A 17,023-nucleotide genomic window follows, 5' to 3' on the forward strand; every position below is an offset into this window, starting at 1 on the left:
ACGACGACACGAGGGGGCTGATTAATTGGAGTCCGTCCAGAGAGGCGACAATGGCGTCAATTGGATAATGGGACGAATGGAAATGACACTCGAGCCAAAAAGAAAAATAAGCAAAGATGGTCCTAGGCCGGGACACAAAACGGGAGACCCGCACAAGGCTACAGTGGGCTTCTTGGAAACCGGAGCATCCCACATTCTTGTTTGTTTGTCCTGTCTGTTTCTTCCTGTGTCGCCGGTCCTCGTCACACCACCCGCCCCCCTCCTCTCCACAAATCCATCACGAGATGTGACATCACTGTGGGTGGACTAGGCTCAACCGAGCATTGTGCGTTCCGATGGGCCCCTTGTTTCTTCTCATGTCTTGCATGTTGGGCGCCAGAACGGTTGGCAGTCGATGCACAGGGATGAACAACAAGCTGTACGGCACGACCAACAGACGGGCTCCAACGGCCATGGAGCCGGTGGTTTCTCTACCTTCCCACTACCGAGTGTACACGTGGTTGTCATACAACAGAGCAAGAAAATGCAGGACTGGCTAGTCTTCTGAGTAGTATGTCTTTTGATTGTGATGTTTTTGTTTTATTTGTGATGCACGATGCGATGGGTGGTGTGAAGTATAGTCTCTTGTATGTCGTCAGGTCCGAGTCCACTCTTGAGCAAGACCCAAGACCCGTCTTCAGTGGCACCATATGTGATATGTGAGCGATCGACAGCCCTGGCTTGGCATTTGCAGATGGTGATTGTTAACGGAGGCGGACAGGGCCACGGCTCCTCTGGCATTTGCCGTGCTGTGGTTGCATTGCAAAGATGCTTGTGCCATCCAATTCGACGATCGGCCTGTCTGCATGGAAAGGATGGGTGGTGGAGGGTGCTTGTGACCGTTTGCGTTTTTTGTGGCCTCTTGGTCTGCTTACTTTTCATATCCCGCTTTCCCAGCTGTTTTTCTTTTTTTGTTCTTGTATTCTTTATGTTCTTGCCTCTGTTTCACGCGTTCTGCCGCAGATCGGTGCCAGAGGCATGCAGGACAAGAGCAAACGATCCCTCCGGAACAGCCGGAATCGCAGGCCTGGTCGACAAAGCTTGCGAGTCTGCAATGCAAACAGCGAACAATACCGGGATGGCTGTTCAGAGATTCCGTGGCTGATGATGGCCGTCTTCTCCTTCTTTCGCCCTTTTCTTCTACCTTCTATCGCTGACATGCGGTTCCGCCACTTGCCGTCCCTTCGTTCTTTCCCTTCCTGGCGTCAATTGTGTGCAATCCCCTAGGTCCCCTACACCTCTGCCGGCGGCCCCACACCACCACCAGTAGACCTACCTCAGGAAGCGAGAGAAGGAGCGCCCCTACAGCGAGCTGGGTGGACCCACTTTGCGCATCTACATACTTTGCCTCGACAAACCGTTTCGTTTTTATCTTTTTCGGGTTTTGAATCCTCGGAACCAACCGCGTCCTCGAAAGTACGAAGGGATGTGATCAGACGACAATGAAAGTGCTATAGGATCGACAAGCTGTACTTTTTTCTTCGGAGGGTGGACGGAACAAAAGAGAAAAATAGGGATAAGACGAAAAAGAGAAAAAAGACGAAAAGAGGAAAAGGAAGAGAAACAGGAAACAAAAGAAAGGTATTGAAACGAACCAAAGAACATACTGAGTCGTCCAACAGGAATCCAGAACTCCCGACAGAAAGTATAAAAAGTCTCAGCATGTCCACATGCGAAGCAACAGGTGTACAAACAAGGAGCTCAAATGAATGCAAATAAAGGAAAAGGTGCAACAGCATGTTGCTGTGAGCTTTGATTGCTTTTCAAACCAGCTACGGAGCACTGGCCGATGTACAGAATAGAGCTCCCGTTGTACCGATGTTCCATTGTGAGTAATACAGACTTCTGTTGAGGGTGACATGCATCGCAGGAGCTTGTAAGACGGACCACAAGAGCGAGGAAGAAAGGGAGGGGAAGAAAAAGGAAAAAAAAAAAAAAAAAAAAAAAAAAAAAAAAAAAAAAAAAAAAAAAAAAAGAAAAAAAAGCGATCTACAAATCACAACAGAATTTGTAAAAGTTATCCCCCTTCTCCGTGCCAGTGTCAACATTGTGTTCGTCCTCTCTGGAAGCCCACTGGTGTTTCGTGTGGCGTGATTCACATGATCGCCAGAAGCCCAACACCTTACGTCTCCCGTCACTTCCGAGCAGAAAAAGACGTCACTTGACCAAGTATACGCGCCGAGCCACTCATTTTCGTTTTTGTACCCTCCTCCTTGCATCTCAACGACACAATACAGGGTAGCAAATAATATCAACCGTGGGAACATGCACGCTTTTATTGAATCATCTCTTTTTTTACATCGTAGCGCCTTCCGCCCTAGTAGCCATACAGCACGCAGAGAGCAGAGAACACTCCAAAAAATGTACACAGTATACAAGAAACGCCCTATAAACGACCTTTTTCTGTAAAAGAAAAAGCGTCTTCTCAGCTGTGACGATCAGCTTGGCGGGTTCTTGGACGGGCCACGCGGAATTGCTATAATGCGATATCAAGAGCACGTCGCCTGGTCTGCACACAAACATGTGGTGTCCTATCCAAAAAGCCTAAAAGCCAAAAAGCCAAAAAGCCAAAAAGCCAAAACGTAGCCTCGCAGTGGTGGGAACGACGCAATCGAAGCACATGGGATAGCCGTTTCCTTGTACCCTAGACGGTCATTGGCGCCATTTGGTGCACAGCCATCTTGGCCTGCTCCCGCACGTCGAGCTCCGGGTCCTCAAACTGCATCGCCTCCAGCTGCGCCAGCAGGCCGAGTCGCTTAATCTCGAGGGTGCGCACGTTTGCCAGATGCGTGTCGGCCTGGTCGTCACGCCAGGTCAGGTTGGTCACGAGGTGGCACAGCGCCACGCGCACGCCCTTGTCCCGGTTCATAAACTGGCCGACGAGCGCCTTGAGCAGCTCCGTCTGCGCAATCACCACTTGCCGGTGCCGCGGCACGCTGGCGGATATGTGCACAAGGATGAACACGACCGCCTCGACAATCTTGGCCCGCGGCTGTTGAACGCGGGCGCCGGTGCCGGTGCCGGCAGCCGATTCGGACGGTGGAGAGCCGGGCGCAGCACCTGCGGCTGCCGCAGAGGAAGCGCCATTGCCTGAGCCACTGGAAAGGGCGGCGCTGCCGGCCGTCGGACGCCGTCGTGCGGCGGACAGTCGGGACGAGGTCGCCGGGCGCGCCCGCGGCCGGACCTTGGATAGCAGAATTTGGAACAGCCGGTCCTGGCCAATCTCGCTAAACAGGTAGTCAATCATCTCCGAGGCCTCGCTTATGGCGTCGCGCGGCGCGGCCGAGGCCGGCTGGCCCAGTCGCAGCGACGACCCCGGACCGGCGCCGGAGCCGTTCGAGAAGGACCCAGGCCCGATCAGGTTGCGGATAAAGTTGAGCCCCTGCTCCTGAATCACCACGTCGTCGTTTTGGCTCTTCCGCAAAGCAGCCAGCTCCATTTCCTGCAGCGCCGCCAGCTTGGCCTCGGCCTGCCGTAGGCGCCCGGTGCGGCTCCGCTCGTGGCTGGTCGTCGGGAACCGGGCCCGCAGGAACGAGGGCGAGCCCAGAATTGCATTGGCGGGTGGTTGGTGTTGGTTGGTTGTCGCCGTCGCCGTCCACGAGGAGTCGGTGTCGACGTCGGCGTCATCGCCGCCGGCGTTGTTGCTCGCGCCCGCGCTGTCCTCGTGCTCGTCGCCGGTCTGGTCCATCTCAACGTCTTCGTCGTTGGCCGCGGTCGAAAACGACCACGACGGTGTTGCCACAGCGGCGGCCATGCCACCACTGGCCCGGCCGTAGCTGGTGTCGGCACGTCCTGAGAAAAACACAGACGACGGCGAAGTGTCCACCTCCGAGTCCGGGTCGATAAGCTGCATGAGCCATCCCGACCCCAGCTGCTCGAGACAGGCCTTCTTCACGCTCGGCTCCAGGCCATCCACAAAGTGCTTGAGCGCCCAGAGCGCGTTCAGTCGCAGCGGCGAGTTGAGCGAGTGGGTGTGTGTGCAGAGAATGTTCATGACACCGACCTCGGCGTAGCGCTGTATGTTTTGTGTTTTTGGTTAGCAATGTGGGCTGGGGAACGATGTACAGGTAGGACGTAGAGAGTGGAGAGAAAGGCAGGCACATACCTCGCGCATTGGACTGGTTTCTGTCAGGAGATTGCACATGACGCCTGTCACGGCAACCTGCACGTCAATGTCTGGATGCCGTAGCAGCCGGAAAATGGGCGCCGCCACGCCGGCGTCCTCCAGCGTCGTCCGCAGGATCGCAATCGACCGCGACAGCATGCGCACCAGATTGCACGCCGCAACCAGCACGCCAACGGGGTTGCGCCCGTACTCTGGGTCCAGATTGTCGTCGTCGGCCGTTCCGCTGCTGTTCAGTTCCATGTCCTTGATTGACCGTGTCCGGTCCTTGTTGGCGCGGGGTTTGGACGGCGTCGCGTTCAGGGACGCCACAACATAGACCATGACGTCCTGATCCACAAACGCCTTTTGATAATCGTACTTGACCGCCACAAGCGCCGTCAGCGCCTTGAGGGTCGCCTCGCGGAGTCGTATCCGGTACGCGAGCTGGCTGCTCTGGCCCGCGGGGCCCAGCTTGCTCGACGCAACATGCATGGCCCAGCCGTCTGGGTCATTGCCAGCAGCGGCTCCGCTGTCGTCCACAAAATGCGCGCCGCTGCCGTCGCCGCCGCCGCCGTTGCCGCCAACACGGTTCTGGCTGTGAGTGCCTGCGACCGGCGTCCCTGTTCGGCTGGGATTGGCAGAGGCGGTCGGTGTCGGGTTCCACGGCCGCGGGTTGGACCTAGTTGACACGGGCTCGTAAGACTCTTTGAGGAGCCGTGCTAGGATCTTAATAGCATTGCCGTCGATGGCGGCCTTTTGGAGCACATCGCTGTTAGCGACAAGCCGCGCCAGGACCGTAAGGGCTGCTTCGGTGATCGCCTGGTGCTCCGTCTTGTTGCTGTCGTCATCGCCCACCCAGCCGCCCGACGAGAGGCCGCCGCCGCCGTTACCGGACGTGCCGGCGGATGCAGAGTTGACCGCCTCGTCGAGCATCCGAAGCAGCAGAGGGACGACGAGCAGAGCCATGGCCGACTCGCGCGTCGCGCTGGCGAACCCGGCCTTGTACAGGGATGTAAGGACCGACGCCGCCATCAGCCGCTCCAGGCCGGATGTGGAGCGAACCAGGCTGATCAGCCAGGGCACCATGGGGCTCTCCTGCTCCTCGTTGCCGTAGCCCTCCAAAGCGCCGAGGCCCCCTTCTGGGCCTGAACCCGGCGGGTGCCGGGAGCCGGCGCTGCGTTTAGCACCACCGCTGTCGGTAGAAGACGTCTGGCGGGAGAATGTGGAGCCGAGGGGCGGAAACGGTGAGTTGTGGGAGGAGAGATGGTGGCCACGCGGCAGCTGCGAGGGAATGGCGGGGAGGAGGAAGTCGAGTGCGCCCAGCATCTGCTGGTCCGAGGTGCTCAGGCCGCCCATGCTAAGGGCCTTCCACGCAGCGTGGACGTCGTTGACGGGGCTGTCGAACGCGAGCTGCGGGAAAATGGCCAGAATCGGCGGCGCACACAGCAGCATGTACGCGCGGAGGCGCGAGTCGCCCACGATGGCAGCCACCGCATCGAGGACGGCGCTGATGTCGAGACGGGGCGTGGCCGGCTCCGGGATTGCATCACGTAGGCCTTCCTTTTCGGCGGCGATCTCGGCGCCGGGGACAACCTGGCCTTTTGCCACGACGAAGCTGGCCACCTTGACGGCGAGCGCATCCAGGACGCCGGCCTTGGCCAGTGCCAATTGGTGGCGGGTCTCGCGGCAGAGCGGGCTGATGAGCGACACGGCTGCGTTGGTGATGGACTCGGTCCACCACGCACGAGGCGCCGCGACGATGATGTTGTAGAAGGCCTGGAGGTGGGGAGCAGCCAGGATGGTGTCGGCGAGGGAGCCGATGGTGACGGGTGACGGCGCCGACGCAGGGACACTGATGAGCCGCGCCGCCTTTGTTATGGTGACAAGGGACCGCAGGGCGGCGTAGACGAGGCGGGGGTGGGTGGTGTTGGGGTCGAAGCAGGAGAGTATGGCCGGAAGAGCGCCGGCGGCGTGGAGAGGTTCAAGGAAAGCGGCACCACCTGGCCGCGTTGTCAGTACATGAACAGCTCGTTATTGACACAGCACAGCAGAACATTACGGCATGCCGACAGGACCTACCGCTTGCAAAGATGCCCAGCAGCTCGAGCGCCTGGAGACGTGCCAGGTCGTCTGCCGGGAGGTTGTCGGGCGGCGTGACGGAGGACGGTCGCCGACTGTGCGAGCTCCCTGACCGGGAGGCATCCTGGCCATCGCCCACAGCCCAATTCGCCGGCCGCTCCGGCAGGATGACTTTGACAATCGGCCGGAGCACGCCGAGTTCCACCCACTTCTCCTTTTTCATGACATGGCCGACGGTCTCGTTCTTCAGCGCCTGCAGGGCCTCGGTCTGTTCTGTGTAGGACCGAGCCGTCCGCAGGCTCTCGAGAATGGCAACATTCTGCGAGAGGAGCACCATCTCGACGGCGGTGCCTCTGGTGGGCCGGTCGAGTGGTATGCGCCGCCCTGCACCGGGCTGCCTATGTCGGATGCTTTAAAGCTGTCGCGGTAGTGTGGCGTTTGTCAGAAAGCGTCTTATGCGAGCTCCTGAGCGCCGTCCGGGCCGTCGATCCACCTCAATGGACGCCTGCAAGGTTGAAGGATGGTCGAGCTTGTAGTGTCGATGGTACTGGGGATGCTGGAGATGCGGATCTCGTATGGCTGTTTGCGAAAAACGCAGTGGTCGTCGCTGGATGTCGTCAAAGGGAATGAGCTGACGATGATGCAAGAGCTGGTGGGTGGTGTCTGCTGAGCTGCACGTTCTTTTGGAGCCACGAAAGAATCAAGTCATCAGTCAGAGGACTGCTTTCGACGCGAGAGGCGTTGATGACGGCCGAGCGCTGTGACCGACGTTGATGGAAGTTGGTAGCCTTGACGATCGCGTGCAGTTGGTTGGTAGGACAGGGGCCCAGGGCGCACCGACTCTAAGGAGTACATTGCAGTGGAGACACTCGTACTCCACAACTTGCACCAGCCACTTAACGTGTGGCTTGATAAATCACGTAATCAACGTGAAAAACGTGCTTGTCACGTGCAAGTCCTCAATGGCAATCTCGTTTTTAGCAATCGAATTCTTCCAAAAGTGCATTCAAGGTCGATCCGTGTAGGGCAAGGTGCTTGCAGATAACACATATTGACCGCCGCTGTGCCCGTACCCACGAGCTGCTCAATGCGACTGTACGCAAGGAGTGGCCACGCCCCCAATCCGTGAACGTTCATTTGTCGGTTTCCTGGACCTTCTCATCGAGGACTCGGACACCTAGAATGCAATTGTCCGTTCTCTTTATGCTTTCATTAGTTACCCTCGAGCCTCTGCCATAAAAGCAGACATTGTCAGTGCTGCTTTCTCCTGCGAGTGTAGCGAAGGACCGAGTGTCAGCATCGCAACGTGGAACGCATGCGGTCGGCATTTGGGAGAAATCTCTGCGGGCAGCTGACCTGCTTCTGTTTCTTTTCGTCGTCGGTCGCTCAGGCACAAAATTGTGTATGGACTGTGGAGTGCGACGGGTGCCTCTGCTTGTCGTATCCAATTCGCTGATGCTCCGTACTTGCTATGACCGTTTGGTCGCCGTGTTATTTGGACCAAAAGTGCATATGCAATAAGATACAAGATAAATCGTACAGTTTGTTGCTTTATGACAGGCCGGCTTTCGTTGCCCTTGCCCCGGCTGCCGTAAACGGCACTTCCCTGCGGGTCTGAACCAGGCCACTAACACAAAGAGAACTTGCACTGGGGGAGGGGTTCGGCTCGGTGAGGAAATAGAGTTAGGGGGACGTTCAACACGTAGGAGAACACGACGTATCAACCATTCTCCAGACCCTTCTTGGCTGTGGCGGCCAAGCTGGCCTCGACCGTCGGGACTTTCCAGGACATGATGATCGCAAGGCCATGTGCTCAGAAGTGGCGGCTCTGACCTGCAGGGGGAACAGTGTGGCCAACATCTGGGGTTTGTTGTCGTTTAATTTGCCTTCTTTTTCTTTTCCTCCTTTGTTGCACACCCTCGACACCCTCGACACCCTCTTGTTCCTTTCTAATGCGAGGCAGCGACCCGACCGTCGGGCAGGCACAGTTAATTGGGCCCGGAGCGATGTCGCTGGTCGTCTGTCCAGAGGAGGCAACGGACAACATCGCCCTTAGAAGCCCACTTTTTTAGTAGTCGTTTTGCGATGGAGCCTTGCATGGCGACAGGCGCCTTGCCATTTCCCATGCTCTTGGCATTGGTGTGGATGCGGGCTGCACCTGCCGCTTTCAAGCTCACATTAAAGTCTGGCGGCCCAGCCACCAGGAAAGTACATACTTTTCTTACTTATCTTACCTCCATCCTCCATCCTAGCGGGTGCTTGATCCGACGCAAAAGCAAAGACACAGCCGGAAAGGGGAGCTTTTCCCAGGGGCGATTTCCCCGCCGTTACACCACGCCATATATCATCTTCCAGTGCAGCGATTCTCGTTTCTTCTCAACCCTTTGTTGACGTTGACGACTCGAAAAGATCGACCAACGTTCCGTCTGCTCATCGTCATCACGTGGCGCTGCCTCGTTCTTTCCCGATCAACCACCAGAAAAGAAAACGAACAGTGCCTGCGCCGCTTGTGCAGCACTCCTCGTCAGTAGCGCCGGCCAGGCCTATTTCTCCACTGACTAGCCGCGATTCCACCCTGCTAGGGGCGTTATTTCGTGTCCTCGCTGCTCACTGTCGCCTTCCTCGCCAATCTCTCCTCACCTCTTTCCTGTCCGCCCACAAAGGTCCGCGGACAAAGGCCGCATTTCTGGGCGCCAGTGCTAGATAGGGAAAGAGTGAGACACACGCCTTTTGCGACTGCTGCAAAACGCAACCAAGGCAAGAAGACCGGTGGCTAAGCCGAAAAAACCAAAAGCTCAAGAAAAATACGGAGCAGTCACTGCAAAAGGAGAAATCCAAAACAAGACATCGTTACCCGTCTCATCTCTCCCTCCTCTCCCACCCCCCCCTCTCTTCTCAACAGACGAGGCCATGACCTTCCGCACGTCATGTTGACTCGATCGGCCAATGCGTCCCCCATCATACACGGCTTCCACTATGCGCCCTCGCACCCATCGCCCGGCCACTCATCTCCCCGGAACTCGGCCGTTGCAGCACCTACTGCCGCGGCCGCCTCTGCAGCCCGGCGGCCGTCTTCTTCTTCGTCGCCGCTCGTGAACGGCGCATCTGCGTCGTTGCTGTCAAACGCTGCCTCCTCCAACACCAGCCTCAGTGACCGCGCCAGCACCAGCGCTCCGTCATCACCTGCGCTCTCCCACGCACCGTCATTCGCGTTCTCCCACCCTCCGACTCCCCTGGCCGCTCCGCTCGCCAGACCTCATCACCAAGCTCCTCCGTTGTCGCGTTCACCGCCACGATATGTGGCTGTAGACGCCGCTACCCAGTACTCGCCCATGGAGCCCTTTGACTATAACACCACGCACCGCCATCAACAACCTCCGTCCTCCGTCCTACATTCCTCTACCACCGCCGCCGCCGCCGCCGCCGCCGCCGCTGCTCCTCCTCCTCCTCCTCTTTCATCGCATGCTCTTGACCCGTCGTCATCCTCCTCGCAGCCTCCCTCAAAACAGTCCACACCGCGTGAGATACCACGCATACCTGGACCGGTGCCCATGGAGCCCGGTATCGAGCAGGGTGTCGACCACGCCGCCGCCAGTGCGGCTGCGGTGACCAATGGCGCGCGTCATACGAACAATGGCCGGCCCGCCCCCGGCGCCCCGGCAACGGCGCAGCCGGTAACTGCATCGACCACTGTGCCTGCTCCCGTGTCGGGGCCAGCATCGGCCACCTCGTCCACTTCGGCATCCATCCCACCATCCCTATCGAGCGACCATACAGCCGCTGCGTCGTCTGTGGCGGATCCGCCTAGCGCCTCGTCTTCTGCCCCGTCACAGCAGCCATACACAACCTCTCCTCAGAAACGCCGGAGCTCACCGGCTCCTCCGACCCGCACTGGTCGTCTCCCATCACCTTCCGTCGCCGACAGCCCACCAACTGCTGCAAAACGGGCTCGACCTGAAGCCGCGCCAGTCAAAATGCTCCCGGAGCAGTACGACCAATGTCCTGTCGAAGACATGGTTGTGTTAATTGCCAACATGCTTGGCGAGCTTATCGAGACGAACGATGCCTTGGCACTCAAGTCGGGCCATCTCACGCGCTTCCACTCCAGGTAGGAGCTTTCCCTGTGTCTCTCTCCATCCGCGTCCACAAGATGGCGACTCTTCTAACACGTTCTTTCTCTGTAGGACGCCTCCTGGAATCTCCGTGCTGGACTACCTGCACCGCCTCGCAAAACATGCCACACTTATTCCCCCTCTCCTTTTGTCCATGGTGTACTACATCGACCGTCTCTGTGCAATGTACCCAGACTTTACGATCAACACCCTGACAGTCCATCGTTTCCTTATAACGGCGGCGACAGTGGCTGCAAAGGGCCTTTCCGACTCGTTCTGGAACAACTCGACCTATGCGCGCGTGGGCGGTGTGCGGGTCGCCGAGCTGAAGATGCTGGAGCTCGAGTTCCTGTATCGTCTCGAGTGGAAGATTGTCCCCAACCCCGAAGTGCTCGCCGCCTACTATCGCCCGCTCGTCGAGCGCTGCCCCGGCTATGCGCTGCCGTCCGACCACACCCCCTCGCGACACGAGCACGAGATGATCGATGACGATAATGCCGCCGCCGACGACGAAAACGGCAACGGCAACGACGACCCGGCCACCGGCAGTGCCGCGCCACACTTGACTGGTCACAACAGACAGAGCAGCACCACGCTGATCGGCGAAGACCTTGTCGTTTCTGGACTGACAAGGCAAACGAGTCGTTAAATTTAGAACAGTGCGCAAGAAAGAGCCACATATTGAGCTCATTGCGCCCTCCGCCGACGAAGGAAAAAGGGGGGGGGATGGCCATATATGACCTTCCGCTCCTCCTTTACCTCACGCTCACCCCCTAATGCCGATTCACTGCCATCTTCCAAGATCATGGAATGTGGCTAGAGGACAAACGACTCCATTGGATCATTAATACCATGAGCTGAGTATGAAACTAGACTAGACGTTCCCAGGCGTTCCACACAGACATTGTGGTAGGATCAGAACGTTTGCCAAACCTCCCGCACGCAATGGTGCATAGTACACGGGATAATGCACTGCTCGACAAAGCAGTACAATGTAGCGTCGAAGAACAAACGATTGATGTTAGAGCGGGTTTTGGATGGGAAGCATTTGATATTTTCTTCTCACCGTTGCATTTCTTGCCAATTGTTTGCTCTGCTTATATATTTAAATGTTATTTTCGGGTTTAGAGGCGTGGATTCATAAAAGAGTAGTATCAAGTATCAAAAATGTTAATTTATTCATTGATAAAAGTGAGCAGTGCGACTGTTTAGTCAGAGCATTGACTCGTGTCGAGGGAAGAACATATGTACGACATATGGTGTAATATCTGATCGCAAGCACAGCATCTTATCCCTTGTTAAGAGGCCTATAACAGCCAAAAAGTGGCTTTTCAGCGGGCTGATACCCACTACGTTGGCGTCAGCAGCCTTCCACCATGCTGAATGTCATGTGTCACTTTAGCGCCTAATTGGAGCTTCACCCTTTTGCGCAATTGCACTCTGTCCGAGTCTCGACTGGCCTCCTCCTTTCTTCTGTCTGCGCAACCACCTTCTGCGACACGGCCATTCTGCATCGTCTCTCGACAAACACGGCATCGGAGACCGTCGAACGCCGATCCTCGTCTTTTCAGTTGCTGCACGCTCTGCCGCCTGCCGATCCCGTTCCCCGACGACCACCCATTCGAAATCATGAAGGTCACCTCCCTCCTGTCCTGCGTCCTCGCCGGCGGCGCCCTCTCTGGGTCTGTCTTTGCGGCCGGCGGCCTCCAGGACAGCGATCCCAACAACGTTCGCGCTGCGTCTGTTTACATTCATCCCGTCGGCGCCGCCGCGACCGCTTCAAAACCGCACGCGCCCGCGCTGCTCGCCGAGATCCGCTATGACGTCCACGACCCATCCACGGCCGAGGTCGTGGCCTACGAGCCACCCGAGGACGGTGCCGATGACGGTGCCGACGCCCAGGACGACGCAGGACGCCTCTACCGCGTCGGGCTCTACGACCCCAAGACCAAGCAGTGGCTCGCCGGTACCTCCGTCGCGGCCGCCAGCAACTTTGCCAAGGGCTACAGCCCACATTTTGTCCTGACGGTTGCGGCCCCTGCCGAGCTTACCTCGTCGTCGTCGTCATCGCCACCATCGTTGCCGGCGTGGTCCTATCTAGGTGTCAGCGTGCGCGGCCTGGCCATTGATGCCGGCGCGACGCGCGACTTTGGCCCGCAGGCGACGGTGGTGGTGGCGGGCAAGGGCGCGACGCCTGTGCTGAACCGGCCCGTGGTGCTGAGCACCGAGGGCAAGAAGGCGGAGCCCGCAGAAGAGAAGACGTTTTTGCAAAAGTATGCTGCTTTTCTATTCTCCCCCACTCTTGTATTTTGGTCTTTTTTCTTTGTCCAGAAGCTAACATGACGATAGATACTGGTGGGTCATTGGCACAGCTGTCGTGCTGGCCGTCACGTCCGGCGGCGGTGGCGAGGAGTCGAAATAAGCGACACTCGTCTTGCATGGAAGCGAAAAGGAATGGCGTGCGCACGCCATGAATTGCCACGCTCTACTGCGGGCAGTGGCAGTCTGAGTAACCTGACGGTGTTTCTGCCCGGTCTTTCCTGAGGCCAGTTTGCTATCGTTTTCCGATCAACGAGGACGTGAGACAAATTTCACACTTCTGGACATTCACGAGGACGTTGTAGAAGGGGATGACCGGAAGAGCACGACCCTTTTGGAGCAGGTACAAGAAGCACAGTTGGGGTGGCGTGCATATTTGATTTGTGTACAATTAGACCAGCGTTTTTTGTTTATCTTCTTTAATTTGCACATTGTCCGACGTACACACGCACTCTTATTACCGGCGGTAATGTGAACGACCCCCAAGCTCTTGTTTACCTTCTCTGTACACTGTAACGACCTGGTAGACATTGTGGCGCGAGAGTGAGGGCAGAGTGAGGATCCCAATGGCTAGTATGCATGTATCCAGTACGGCATTATTCTTAAAAACAATGTACGTGACTAATACGGATTAGCGTAGTGCTTATCCTCCTGTGTCCCCTCTTCCCTGTCTCCAAATGCGCACGCAAGGGGCGCGGTTTCCCCGAGGACAGGCAGCCTGGCCGGCCCCACAAACAAAATTCACAGCTCCCCTCGGTTGCTCCATGTCGTCCCGCCTTGGTTGTAGTTTCCCTTTGGAATAAATAAATGCGACAAAGCTTCCTTCCCAAACAACACTAATTGCACCTGCACTTTCCCTTTTCTCATCTCTCCACACCTCTTTTGTTGCCAATCACACCATTGCAACTTCCTCTTCTCTCTCCGCTATCTCCTACAAAACAATTTGAGCCAGTCCAACCTTTGCTATTATTGACAATGGCGACCAACGGCAACGGCGTTCAGGACCCCACCATTGGCGCAGGCGCCCAGGCGGTGACGGATCCCACAGACTTCAAGGGCAAGGGCAAGGCCCCTGCGGCCGAGGACGACGACATGAAGGACGTCCACGACGAGGACGAGGACGAAGATGATGACGAGGATGACGATGAGGAGGAGGAGGAGGCTGCTGACGTATGTTCCTCGCGTTTTCCCCTCCGATCTATTCACACCGTCTCGTTACGCTGCTGGACTATGCTAACCATTTTTTTACTACTTTAGGTCGACGACGAAGGTGAGAACCCGGTGATACTTCCTTGCTTTTTTTTGTTGTTGTAGACTACTTCCATCGGAAAAGACGAAGCTAACAGCAGTGATTCTGATCAGACGACGAGGACGCAAACCAGGTCATCGACCTTGACAACGTGATCGGTCGCCGCACGCGCGGTGTGGTCATTGACTATGCCAAGGCTGCAGCAGAGAACCCGGTCGAGGAGGACGAGGACGAAGAGGACGACGGCGACTTTGAGGAGCCGGACGACATGGACGAGGACTAAGCGGCGCCCGAAGAAGCGACAGCTTGGTCCGTAACCTCTGGGCCATATTCACGACAGCAAGGAGGATAACGAAGCATGATACGAAACGTGCAAGGGAACGCCAAAGGGAGGCGAATGGACAAGGGGCGATCGAACAGTATGCTGGACCTCGGGACGAGGGCCACCAGCTCTCACAACTGGAATACACATCTGCAAAAAAGGACAGCCATATACATTTATTTACATACAGGAAAACATGGGCGGTGAGGGAGTTCTGGCATCGTGGACAGGTAGCCCAACGACCAATACACTGATATGTTCGTCGGTGAACACCTATTACAGTTGCTTCGGGGTCCCCGTAGCTTGATTTCGATCCTATGCTGGTACGCTGTGCGACTGGTTTGTTGACTTTTGTGGATGATTGTTGTGCGCCAGGGGCACGTGCGTCAACGGACAAAGCCATTGTGGCTGCTACGGCAGTGCAGCCCCTGCTCCGACAATATCGAGCTCTGCGTGGTTGTCTTGTATTGCTCTTTCTTGTACTCCGTAATCACCCTGTGTTTTGTAGAGCGCGAGACGCCTGCCGGGCTGTTGTCACTATTGCAGATTATATTTGGGTCTTCAAAAGAACATCCGACAATTCGCAGCCCCTTTTCTGAGCTGCACGCAAGTCTTTTGAGAGAAAATGCAAAACAAATCCATAGCATCTCGGCTGAGAAAGATGGATCTGACCGTTGTCTGCGGTGAATGCAGAGGTGATAGTTGCGGGGGCGCCGGGTTGTTGAAGCTTAAAACCTTCAATTCTAAGTCGTAATGGCTTCACAATAACCGATTTAGTGGCTTGGAAAGATTTTGTAAATGACCCTAATAATTCTTGGATGCTCTTTGCCTCGTAACGAACCACTAAAAGGCAGTATAAGAATAACTTGATAGACCTGAGTAATTGCTTAATTTGCTCCTGTTCAGGGGGAAAGGCACTACGAAGTACAACCCACGCCTAATGTTAGAGCACTAACAAAAAGAACCACAGGCAGATAGCGCCACCTATGGAGTCACTTGTTCCGGTGCAGATCCTCCCCACCACAGCTGTCGGTCATTGGTGACGCCTTCCGTTTTCTCCAAATTACACTCCTTCCTGGCGAACCATTACCGCCACTGAAGTACCTGATACTAACGAGCGGCAGGTGCAACTGACCCATCCTTCCTTTTGACGACACCTGTCACCCCCCTTTACAGATCTAGATCGCTTTTGCCTCTTCTCCTTTTTCATTCTTTTCCTTTCGCTCTTCTACCTGTTCTCTCCAACAAAAAACACCTCCCACACACTTACAGCCGCCAAGATGGCATCATCTAGGTAAGCATCTTATTCTTGTGCTCGTCTTCCAGAGTCACCAGCGGTGAAGCGGCAACCAGCGGCAGAAAGAAGCGCCGAGCTTGGCAAGGAAAATGGCAGAAGAAACACCATTCCCGAGATGTCGCCAACAACAATGAGCCACCGTGGCCGCTTTCGGACTCGACGATAACCGGGTACGCCGCGACGCGATGCGAAGCATCATATTCCTACGATTTTACAAATAGCTGGCCCTACAAAGACCACAGTTGTGCCGCTATTGGATCTATTCGGATCGACAGAATTATTTTGCGACACCGACAATGCGACACGCGACACCTGCAGCGACGTCACTGTCGTCCCAACCTTTCGATCTCGCCCTCGACGCCCATCGGTGATGGACTTTACAACCCAGTAATGTGCGACGAGGTTACGTATCGAATATACGCCACGCCACTCCCAATACCGAACACTCCGCAACCTTTTGTGCCGCTTCTACGTCCGCCTCGACCGTCTCACTGATGTGTTGAAGCCCTGGTCGCTTGCTCTCACTCTCACTCTCACTCTCTGAGCTGTTCCTGCTAACATCTGCCCTCCTCCAGGTTTGGCAGCTCAAATTTGCACCAGCGCGACCCGCGCAGTGCCCTCTTTGAGGGTTACACGGGCCCCGGTGCCGACGCCAGCGCCAACCGACGCAACATGAACGCAAGCCCGAGTCGCTTTGGCACACCAGGAGGCAGCCCTTCTGGCTATGGCTACGGCTATCCGGGTGGCAATGGCAACGGCAATGGCCTGGCACCGCAAAACGGCGGCTACCGGTCGGCAACACCAAATAAGCGAGGCCAGTACAGCGATGCCGTACTGAACGAGCTCGAGAGCCAAAACGACTCCCAAATCGAGGGTATCCTTGGCAAGGTTCGCGTATTAAAAGATGTACGTTGACACTGCGTATGGTCCTCATCTACCGCGGGAACGGGTTTGCTGACATAGGACTAGATGACCGTCGCCATTGGGGAAGAGATTCGCGAATCGTCGGCACTCGCCGAGAAGATGAACGACACATTCGATGCAACACGCGTGCGCCTGCGCGGAACGATGAACCGCATGCTAGTAATGGCTGAGCGCACCGGTATTAGCTGGCGCATTTGGCTTGGCTTCTTTTTCTTCGTTGGCCTTCTGTTCACCTACGTGTGGCTGTTCTAAGAGGGAGTCTATTCTTTATCACGACGACAAAAACTTTTATCGCCACGCTACCGTCAAACAACACAAGACGGAAACAGACACAGGGATTGAGAGTGGCATCTTCGGGAGAGGGCGAGGTGAAAAATGTTGCTTTTTCTATTGGAATCTTTCCTGCATTAGAAACGGCGTTTACTTGTTTTTTTATTTCATTTTTGTTTTATCTGGAACAGCAAAGGGAACGGGATATATGGGTTTGTTCTCGCCCTCGCCTTGCTCTTTAAATGTATATGGGCTGGGTCCTGGAGGCGCTTGTTCTGAATTTCAAGCCTGCTCTCGGGTTACTGTA

At 56.2% G+C, this 17,023-nt stretch overlaps 5 protein-coding genes across 5 annotated transcripts; 4 read left to right on the top strand and 1 right to left on the bottom strand.

The window, feature by feature from the left end:
• Positions 1 to 2,683: 2,683 nt before the first annotated feature.
• SPBR_01229 (armadillo repeat protein) lies at positions 2,684 to 6,560 on the bottom strand (the record flags this gene model as incomplete). Its single annotated transcript, XM_040759540.1, has 3 exons — positions 2,684 to 4,054; positions 4,145 to 6,144; positions 6,224 to 6,560. 3 exons carry the CDS (start codon positions 6,558 to 6,560, stop codon positions 2,684 to 2,686), a joined length of 3,708 nt encoding a protein of 1,235 aa, XP_040619592.1.
• A 2,590-nt stretch (positions 6,561 to 9,150) lies between these two features.
• Positions 9,151 to 10,984, top strand: SPBR_01536 (cyclin-dependent protein kinase regulator pho80; the record flags this gene model as incomplete). Its single annotated transcript, XM_040759846.1, has 2 exons — positions 9,151 to 10,331; positions 10,408 to 10,984. The coding sequence occupies 2 exons, from the start codon at positions 9,151 to 9,153 to the stop codon at positions 10,982 to 10,984; spliced, it is 1,758 nt and encodes a 585-aa protein (XP_040619593.1).
• A 980-nt stretch (positions 10,985 to 11,964) lies between these two features.
• On the top strand, positions 11,965 to 12,757 carry SPBR_01984 (uncharacterized protein; the record flags this gene model as incomplete). Its single annotated transcript, XM_040760293.1, has 2 exons — positions 11,965 to 12,608; positions 12,685 to 12,757. The coding sequence occupies 2 exons, from the start codon at positions 11,965 to 11,967 to the stop codon at positions 12,755 to 12,757; spliced, it is 717 nt and encodes a 238-aa protein (XP_040619594.1).
• Positions 12,758 to 13,629: 872 nt separating this feature from the next.
• On the top strand, positions 13,630 to 14,186 carry SPBR_02074 (uncharacterized protein; the record flags this gene model as incomplete). The annotated part of the gene is made up of 2 exons (XM_040760383.1): positions 13,630 to 13,824; positions 14,037 to 14,186. 2 exons carry the CDS (start codon positions 13,630 to 13,632, stop codon positions 14,184 to 14,186), a joined length of 345 nt encoding a protein of 114 aa, XP_040619595.1.
• Positions 14,187 to 15,505: 1,319 nt separating this feature from the next.
• Positions 15,506 to 16,698, top strand: SPBR_01806 (blocked early in transport 1; the record flags this gene model as incomplete). Its single annotated transcript, XM_040760116.1, has 3 exons — positions 15,506 to 15,519; positions 16,098 to 16,428; positions 16,492 to 16,698. 3 exons carry the CDS (start codon positions 15,506 to 15,508, stop codon positions 16,696 to 16,698), a joined length of 552 nt encoding a protein of 183 aa, XP_040619596.1.
• Positions 16,699 to 17,023: the final 325 nt, after the last annotated feature.

Source organism: Sporothrix brasiliensis, assembly GCF_000820605.1.
Source record: "Sporothrix brasiliensis 5110 chromosome Unknown Cont18, whole genome shotgun sequence".
Classification (NCBI taxonomy): domain Eukaryota; kingdom Fungi; phylum Ascomycota; class Sordariomycetes; order Ophiostomatales; family Ophiostomataceae; genus Sporothrix; species Sporothrix brasiliensis.